This window comes from Panulirus ornatus, chromosome 21, assembly GCF_036320965.1.
Source record: "Panulirus ornatus isolate Po-2019 chromosome 21, ASM3632096v1, whole genome shotgun sequence".
NCBI classification, from domain to species: Eukaryota; Metazoa; Arthropoda; class Malacostraca; order Decapoda; family Palinuridae; genus Panulirus; species Panulirus ornatus.
The window spans coordinates 12878861-12888881 of record NC_092244.1 but is presented as its reverse complement, the minus strand read 5'-3'; the positions used below and the strand labels follow the sequence as shown (position 1 = coordinate 12888881).

Genomic DNA, 10021 nt, shown 5'->3' with positions numbered 1-10021 from the left:
TAACGGAGGCCCTGGCCCCCTCCTTCTCTGCCATCGTACAACATAAAACATCACCTACACCATAAACAAAGGGACACACATACGAACATGGAGCACACACACACACATGTTCGTAACTATATATATATATATATATATATATATATATATATATATATATATATATATATATATATATATATATACACACTAAATGCTTTACAGAGTTGCTGTCACGATTATTGAGGAAATATGACGCAGTCTTCCCACCTGACGTCACGAAAGTCCACAGGCTATTCCTTGTATTCGTTGCACTACATTGAACATTTTTCTATTTCAACATCACACCTCACCACCACAAAGTGTCAAACACAATACAAAAACCAATTACCCTTCGTTCCTTCCTCGTGCAGCATGCAGAACCCTTGCTCTATGACTATATGCACAAGGTTACACTCGTAATAATCCACTGTCCGCCTCGAACTAACGCGTATCCTAGTGGCTCGCAGGCAGCGCGCGCGGGTCCCGCCAACCAACCACCACTCTCTCACACCGACCACTCCCGCACAACGACTTTCCAAGACTGACTTTTACTTCCAGCTGGCTTGACTCGTCATCTTCGAACCGCTTTAACACCACAGCCCAGCAGGTCAACTAATGTGGTTCAGTTGTACGCTCGGCGACCAGTTAGCGCTATTACAGGTAAGGCTATTGTGCTGTTGCTAGATCTTATTAAACACACTCTCGTCATGGCTGACAAACTTATGAATAATTCTATTCAAGATGAACGTAACGTCTGTATATGTTTTTACCTAGTTTAATGATATCGTTTGCCAGTTTCACAGCTTTGGATTTTTCTGAGAAGCCTACTAGTTGTTGACGATTCTAAAACTATGAAATTCCATGAACATGTTCTCTGTAGTTTATCTTTATGGCTTTCTATGAATTGTTACCACCTATTTATGTTTACAGTTTAACGCTAACTGTTCCAAGTTTAGAAAACGAGATATCAAGACCGTGAATGAAGGGGTGTGTTTACTGGAATTATTAATTTCAGTAATGGTGATTGGAAATCAGTCTCTTAGCATAATTCTGTCTAAATGATGGTCACTACAGTCCTCCTATTCGTGAAAATATATCTTAAAGGCGCATTCTTTTATGACTAATTAACCGTCCTTACAATCACACGGCAACGTAATCTAGTCAAACAGATGGCAGGTCTTGTCCGTGTTGTGGGCGGTATAGACTGGATATATAAACGATCCCCACACCTTTCGGTTAATGGACTGTACCCCATTACCCATTCTGATACATGTGTCTGTGTGTGTGTGTGTGTGTGTGTGTGTGTAAAAGATTCGCCAAGACAAAGCTTGGCACGGGCTCTTGTCAATGACAGCCAATCATTCTCGGGTGTGCCATTACTGGCACAGGTCGAGTGTGTGTGTGTGTGTGTGCCCGGGTGCCATTACTAGCACAGGTTGGCCCATGTGTTACTGCAGAGTGGAGGGCTCTTAGGTGGATGTATGTATTGTGTAAAATGTGAGGAACTGCTTCACCCTAAATAGATTCAATCCATGAGCTCACAAATACGTTTTACTGAAGATTTTAGATACCCAGAAGAATATATTCATTTATATATGTACATGTAATGTAAGTATATATGTTTGTATATCTACATTACGTGATATACTATCTAAATTGTCTATATATCTCTATAATACCCTATAAATTATCTAAATCATCTTAGTCATATTAATGAAATAACCATATCGATTTAAATATTTCACATACATTTGATTTACATTAACGTTAACATTAACGTAATATAAGATTATTTTGACTATTTGTCTATTAAGGGAACGCATCAGGGAGCTAATCAATTCACCATTATTAAGCCAAAGTTATTATTGTGCTTCTGATGACACTTGAAAAATGGTGATTTATAAAAACTGACATTTTAAGGAAGAAACATTTTAGAAAGAAAGTTACTGGTTGGTTGCGTTTCATGCCTATCACCTGCCAGGGTTTAGCTAATATTAAAGTTAACGACATGCTGTATCCAACATCTGAAAAATCTTGAACACCTTCTGCAGGTGTTAAGGATATTAATTGTACGACGACATACACTTTCTCTACGTACATGGCCGACTCAAAGCTATAGTGAATCATAGTTTTTGTTTGATGATTTAACGAAATTTCAACTCAGACATATGCCTTCTCACTTATGATTCTTGGCTTCACGTACATGTCAAAATAATCTTATATTACGTTAATGTTAATGCATCTTGAATGTTAGATATTTCCTATACCAATCAACATCGCTAATTTTCAAGATAAACTCTAAAGATACAGGTTACGATGAAGCCAAAGTAACAATCAGGTTAATGGTGTCGAGATAGGCTTGTGAAAGACGCGTTAAAAAGAAGGTAGAATGGTGGCCTGGCGTTCCCTCTGATACTGTGCGTTTTTTCCTCTGGTGTTGCCGGGCCAGACAACAGCAACAGATTGCCCCCCCTGGTAGCAGCTCTTCCAAGTCAGATCTTAAGTCTTTATTAGTTTAATCATAAGTTCGTTTGAGTCTATACCCTGCCACAAACACGTGGGTTACTACTCCTTGTCAATACCATGACAGGAATAATCATTAAGTGAAGAGTCGAATGATGGAGAAATGAAGTAATATAAAGCAAAAAACGAAGTGATTATCACTGGGAGTACTACTCGTACGTAAATTAGGGCTAGTAAGAAAAAAAAGAGGAAAATGAAGTGTCTTTTCATCTTGGTGTCTGGCCGAGGGATGAAGACTACATCATGGGTCTGGACGAGAGGGAAGGCCAACAGCACCAGCCGAGGAACTTGTTCAGTTCGGCTTCACTGGTAATGATGTATCTTCCACCTCTCGAGGGGGTTTGGCCAACAGTGATTATACATTCCTTTACCATCTACTGGTGGAGTACACCGTGATTCCTCCCACACTCCTCCCTTAATTCTCTCACAGTTCTATGTGGTAAATGGCCTCTCTTAAGTAAAGCGGGGAGGGTATATTATGCGTTGGCTGTTCTAGAGGCTCATAAAAGGCATTCAAAGGGGATTTTATCACACACACACACACACACACATACACTGCAGAAACTAGGTCTGGGACCTGTGGAGAAAAGTGTTATCTGAGATTGTAAAGTCTGGTCGTCATAGCCTCGCTGGTCGGTATAGCCTAACTCAAATGCGCTAAAACTGGTGCCAGTCAGTCAGCCAGTTAGTCATTGTGCTTAACAGGAATTTCAGTTTCATCTTTATCAGCTGGTCTCGTCATTTTGTGATAAGAGTTTCTCCTGCCAAGAAGCAGTAAGGTGGGCTGCTGCTGCTGCAATGACCCCTTAAAGGCAAAAGTTACGACCCTTGCGCACGACGAGATGCGATCCTTCAGCACAACCAAACGGTGTAGCTCTCGAGTAGGATGATACATACATCCCTTAAAAGGCCGACGGTACGATCCTTCGGTATGATAGCCTGGCCATTGAACCTGATCCTTAAAAAGTAGATAATAGATTATTTTAAGTTTTTTTTTGACATCAAGTTCATCAATTATTTGTTGGATCTTTCCGTTGGTAAACTTTTCGAAATTACTGGTTTTCAGATTTCACATTATTATTATTCTTACTGTTTTCAATGCTAGACTTTCAAAACTCAAGTGATATCACTGTGAGTGTTTTATGATGAGAAAAGTTTGTGAACTTTCGGGTTCATGTATAATTTTTCTTTTTTTTTTATGTTTCAGGCAACTTCTATTTATAAATGAAAATTCAAAATGCTTATGTGTATCACGCCATTTTATATGATTACCAGATCTGATCTATAGATGCATGTTAGACATATGTTTACAATGAATAGTTATTTTTTGAGAGGGAAGGGAGGGAGGAGTGTGTGTGTCTGCTTCGGGTTGTGCACGTCTTTAGGATGGTGCAGAGCTGGTTCGTGTTGTACTTCGTGGAGGGCCTTCACTCGGGCCGTCTTACTGATTATTGAAATTACACTTTTTCCTAATGTTCCTCCTCCTGACGGAGTGCTGATGAAACATTCACTTCAGAAACACTTATAATTCAGAGGCATATCATCCACGTCTAGAGTATCTTTATCTAGATTTCCTGCTTATTAGATGTGTTCTATAATAATGTTTGACCACAGACGTTCAAATGTTAGATAATTTTTCGAAATGTCACTTGAGCGCCCGTTCTCTGTGCGTGAGGTAAAGCCAAATAATTACACCCCCAAGCATTAACTAATAAAACGTCAAAGAGTCACACGAAGTTACTACGAAATATAAAAACGAATATACATATGCAGTTAAAGTCACTGATTATCTTCCACAGTGAAACTCGGACATTGTTGCTGTCTCAGTGGGTTGTATTTAACCGCACACCTCATTAAGATTCGTCATTCTGTCAACAAAGACACTATAACTGTTTCTGACTAGCTTGAAGACGTCGGATTAGACCAGTTCACATCCTTCGACGTGGAGAAACAAGGCGGGGGTATATATCAACACTTTGAGAACTTCCAACTCGTCAAATACCACCAAAACTTGCTTAAAGAAACTTGAGTGGAGGCAAGAACTGGCGTGTCACAGCTGCTCTTTAATGCAGCCGAAACGGAATTTCAACTGACCCGAAACTTGGTGGACTTCAAACCACAAAGGTCAGAGGAGCGGATCGACCATCACCAATGTGGGAAGGTCAGGCGTTGCTCCCTCCCCCCCTGCAATGTGCGCTGTTGACACAAAGCCACGCCTCGCCCGGTCACACCACGGACACCAACCAACCAGTCTTCTTAGGGGGGGGGCAAGATTAGGTGGAAAATAAACATTTCACCAGGTGAATACGACGGAGAAAAACATTAATCATGAAAGGACAGCCAGGTAGGGAAGGTGTCTTGTTTTGTGTGTTATTGTACGTGTTCGGAGAGGTATTACTAATCTAGGCTTTGTCAGGGTTTACGCCGTACATTGGTGGAAGGGAAAGAAGGGAAGGGATTGAGCAAATAAAGGGGGCGAAGACTGCCAACAGTGAGACAGAGGAAGGAAGAACTAAACGGAAAAGTCAATCCATCTATCTTTTTGGTCCGTACTTAAGGTGGGTTCTCATGATTCATCAGCGAAGCAGCTTCACTTGTTAAGTTCGACACAGAACTGAATTTTCTTTCCTAAATAAGGACTGAGGTGTTCAGGTTATAGCTATCGACTTTAACTAGCCGATCTATGTTAGACGATAAACCAATGTTAAAACGGTGATTAAAGTTCTTAGAACTTCATACATACATATATATATATATATATATATATATATATATATATATATATATATATATATATACACGAAGCTCCTGTCACACCCAGATAATAGTCTACACTGTGCAGGAACTGTCAGCGTTCCAGACCATGAAGCAAGCATTCAAGGTCGCCCCGGCCCGAACTCACAGATTCGAATCCTGGCTGTGACATTCGGTACACAGTCAACCCCGCTGTTCATCCACCTCTAGGGGTTGGTCAATAAAATGGGTACCTGGCTTAGGCTACGGTACATATATATAAATATATATATATATATATATATATATATATATATATATATATATATATATATATATATATATATATATATATATATATATATATATATATATATATATATATATATATGTATATATATATAAGAAGACCTCGATATAGGCTTAAGTTGCCCGTGCCGACTCAGCTAATAAAACAATGATAAATAAAATCGTAGCCAAACTTTAGATGAAACAGATATGACAACACCTCACTCTTGAATTGGTAAGGGCCATACAGTTGGCCTAACCATGTGAAGCAGTTGCTAACCCATCATTACGTGGTCTAGTTAATACCCGAAGCTCAGAAACAGCCAGTTTTAAGGAGTACAAACCGAGCTAGAGTAATCAAAACCAAGGTAAAGGAATCAAAACCAAGGTAGAGTAATCAAAACCATGGTAGAGTAATCAATATATGCAGAAATGGGAAACGCGAGCCAACAATGTGGCACTGGGCATGTCAGGAAAGTTTCGAGGTCACACTGGGAGAGTTGATCAGTCGGATTGCTTTGGACCCCGACCCTGTCTGGTAAATATGCAGAGCTAGAACCTCCACAGCTAAACAAGGACGGATCAAATCCTCTGTGTAACTGGAACATGCGTTCATAAGAAAATCATTTGCGCCATCTAAACACTTCTTCCAGTTCCTCAGCGGCAGACTGAGTTAGCCGTATAATGCTGCGTTTCCAAGAGAGATTAGACGTTACGTGATACGAAGTATATCATCGTATTGAGTCGTGGAATCCACTGAAAGAGATGGGAAAGTTGTGTGAAGGGTTTTAGAATGAGAGATGATGGAGAAAAAGTTGGATTTCAGAGGCATTGAACTTAATATGGTCGTGTCTGCCACACACGGAAAATCCTGTCTGAGTCTACAGAGGAAGCTATGACGATACGAGGCTAAGATCGAACGAGAAGAGATGGAGCGAATTTAAAGGAAATGGAGGAATACAATGTTGAGTCGTCAGCGTATGAGTGTATTTGTATTCATCCGTTTAAGGAAGAAAGTCGCTGATGATAAAGGAGGAAGAGTGCACGGGACAGGACGGAACCTTGAGGGACGCCTCTGTTGATATGGAAAGATTGGAGAGGTTGATCCCTCGACAAACTACGGAACAGATCAATGTTCGTGGGAAGAGACTGTGGGGAGGGAAGCCAAAAGATGGAAGCTTGTTGGAGATAAGAGACTCTGCCGCCACACTCAATCAAAAGCTTTGGATGTATCTGGGGCAACAATACAGGATTCCCTAAAGTCTCTCAAATATGGTCATCAGACGTTATTAAGAAAGGATATCAATGGATCTGGCCTTGAGAAAGTCGTACTGATAATCAGAGAGAAGCTACGGTAGATGTATAAGGACATGGGGGTTGGGGAAGGCGTCAAAAGACTTTTAGAAGGATTAGAACGGTCAATATTCTTCAGGTTGAGCTGTGCCAATGTACAGACATTTTGAAACAGGAAAACGTTTTTGTCTTTATATGGATGGGGAATAGACGAGCAAGCACAGGAGCAAGTCCAAAGGCACGCTACTTTAAACCTCGAGGACAGATGCCGTCTGGTCCATACGCCTTACGCTTGTGTCACAAAACTGTTGTTCTCTTCCGCCACACATATCACATTGTCGTCTATCTTGGGTCCATCTGGGACTGTCTTCAGCTATTTGCCAAGTTTTCTCTTAAAGGTTCCAATTCTCATTCCATGCAGATGGTAATTTTTCTGGGCTAAACAATGAAGAAACTCTCTGTTTTCCTTGCTGGACTTTTGAAAGCTTTTGCATGCTGCCTTTTTCACAATATATTCCCAGGAATTGTTGAAGATTCAAGTATTTTGTTTGTCTCATATTGTGAAGATTTTAATCGTAGATTTTCTTCTCTAATTTCTTCAGTCGGTTACGAAGCGTGAATTACATCTTTATTCGTCTTTGTACATTGTACAGTTCATGTTCTCTTTGTCTTTCCTAATTTCAGCTTGTTTGGCTACTGACCAAACAACGAAAAACGGGACTCGACTTTTTTTTTTTTTTGCCCCACATATACCCAGGGGATCGTTCGTATCCATTCATCAACTTTGACTAAGGCTACGAATACGATTTTTTTTTCTGTTCAAAACTGGCATCCATATTCTATCTTTTCGCTGTCGACTACTTACTTACTTACTTACTTACTAACGTGTACTTACGGTAAGATTTTGTCGAAGGGCAGGGCGGGCGGGTAGCGCTTACCGCAGGAGTGAGTATATATATTAGTTACCATGACCGACCGATTCGTGTGAGTGACGTATTGTCATGTGTTATGTGTGAGATGGAGAGACTGTGTGTCTGTGGTGGACTGAATGCCAACAACCCACTTGTGGGTGATGCCGGAAGAGGAGACAGACAGCTAGCAACCTACCTGGGCTTAAGGAGCGACATTTGAGAGCCACTGAAGTGTTCGTTCACTGAGAGAGAGAGAGAGAGAGAGAGAGAGAGAGAGAGAGAGAGAGAGAGAGAGAGAGAGAGAGAGAGAGAGAGAGCAAGCCACGCTTATCGTCCTCCACGCTTGTTTATTCCTATTTAGAGCCACTCACTTGTATTATAACCACCATGCTAATGACCTGTAATGTCGATTGACGTCATTGGTTTTATAATCACCGTACCTTCGTTCAGAACGACCATTTTCCACACCCTCCAGGGCGAGGGGTTCCTCAAACACCGCTGGTCAGTTGGTAGTAGTGGTGGAGGCAGCGTGAGACGTCCCAGGAGGTAAGAGGCACAGACAACTCCTTAGCTTGAACTATGCCTCAGCTTGAACTCCTCCTTAGCTTGGCCTATACCTTAGCTTGAACTATGCCTCAGCTTGAACTCCTCCTTAGCTTGGCCTATACCTTAGCTTGAACTCCTCCTTTGCTTGGCCTATTCCTTAGCTTGAACTCCTCCTTAGCTTGGCCTATACCTAAGCTTGAACTCCTCCTTAGCTTGGCCTATACCTTAGCTTGAACTCCTCCTTAGCTTGGCCTATACCCTAGCTTGAATTCCTTATTAGCTTGGCCTATACCTTAGCTTGAATTCCTCCTTAGATTAGCCTATACCTTAGCTTGAATTCCTCCTTTGCTTGGCCTATACCTTAGCTTGAACTCCTCCTTAGCTTGGCCTATACCTATGCTTGAACTCCTTAGCTTGGTCAATACCTAAGCTTCAAGTCCTCCTTAGCTTGGCCTATACCTTAGCTTGAACACCTCCTTAGCTTGAACTCCTCCTTAGCTTGAACTCCTCCTTAGCTTGGCCTATACCTTAGCTTGAACTCCTTCTCAGCTTGGCCTATACCCACGCTTCAACTCCTCCTTAGCTTGGCCTATACCTTAGCTTGAACTCCTCCTTAGCCTGGCCTATACCTTAGTTTGGCCTACACCTTAGCTTCAGCTCCTCCTTAGCTTGGCATATACCTTAGCTTGAACTCCTCCTTAGCTTGGCCTGTACGTCAGATGACAGATGACGTATGTGGCAACTGAACTCTACGGTTAACTCTGCAGACGTCGGTAAACGGTGAGTATCAGTCCCTGTACAGCTGGGGTGATCAGCAGCTGGTGAGTCCAGCCTACACTGGAGGAGATCATTAGGTGACTGATGAACCTTACTGTGGCAGTCAAGAGTCAGCATCACCTGGCCTCACCACCTCCATGGCCTCACCACCTCCATGGCCTCACCACCTACATGGCCTCACCACCTACATGGCCTCACCACTTCATGGCCTCACCACCTCATGGCCTCACCACCTACATGGCCTCACCACTTCATGGCCTCACCACCTCTTGGCCTTAGCATCCCATGGCCTCCCCACCTCATGGCCTCACCACCTCATGGCCTCACCACCTCATGGCCTCATTACCAGGAAGTTCTACGGACCATGAGATTAGGACGAGACGAAGCACAAGGCGAAGTTGCTTCATTAGTAAGAGAAGTATGGTTGAGGGACGAGTGGATTACATCATGAAGCAGGTGAGGCTTTTATGATAAGGTAGGTGTGGTTTACATAATTGCGTGTGGTTTACAGTATAAGGTAGGTGTGGTTTACAGTATAAGGTACGTGTGGTTTACAGTATAAGGTACGTGTGGTTTACAGTATAAGGTATGTGTGGTTTACAGTATAATGTATGTGTGGTTTACGGTATAAGGTATGTGTGGTTTACAGTATAAGGTACGTGTGGTTTACAGTATAAGGTACGTGTGTTTTACAGTATAAGGTACGTGTGGTTTACAGTATAAGGTATGTGTGGTTTACAGTATAATGTATGTGTGGTTTACGGTATAAGGTATGTGTGGTTTACAGTATAAGGTACGTGTGGTTTACAGTATAAGGTATGTGTGGTTTACAGTATAAGGTACGTGTGATTTACAGTATAAGGTACGTGTGGTTTACAGTATAAGGTACGTGTGGTTTACAATATAAGGTACGTGTGGTTCATATAATA

At 41.7% G+C, this 10021-nt stretch overlaps 1 protein-coding gene across 5 annotated transcripts in view; it reads right to left on the bottom strand.

The window, feature by feature from the left end:
• Zmynd8 (Zinc finger MYND-type containing 8) overlaps positions 1–10021 on the bottom strand; it is a 427013-nt gene that overhangs the window by 178544 nt on the left and 238448 nt on the right. For 2 of the 5 annotated variants that reach the window (XM_071675755.1, XM_071675759.1), the window contains exon 1: positions 371–533. The exons of 1 other annotated variant lie outside the window; for it this stretch is intronic. In XM_071675755.1, coding sequence (XP_071531856.1) covers positions 371–395 — 25 coding nt within the window. In that variant the 5' untranslated portion in view covers positions 396–533. Of the gene's footprint in view, positions 1–370; positions 534–10021 lie in introns of those variants that run through there. 2 more of the 5 variants (XM_071675760.1, XM_071675764.1) reach the window with 2 other exon arrangements.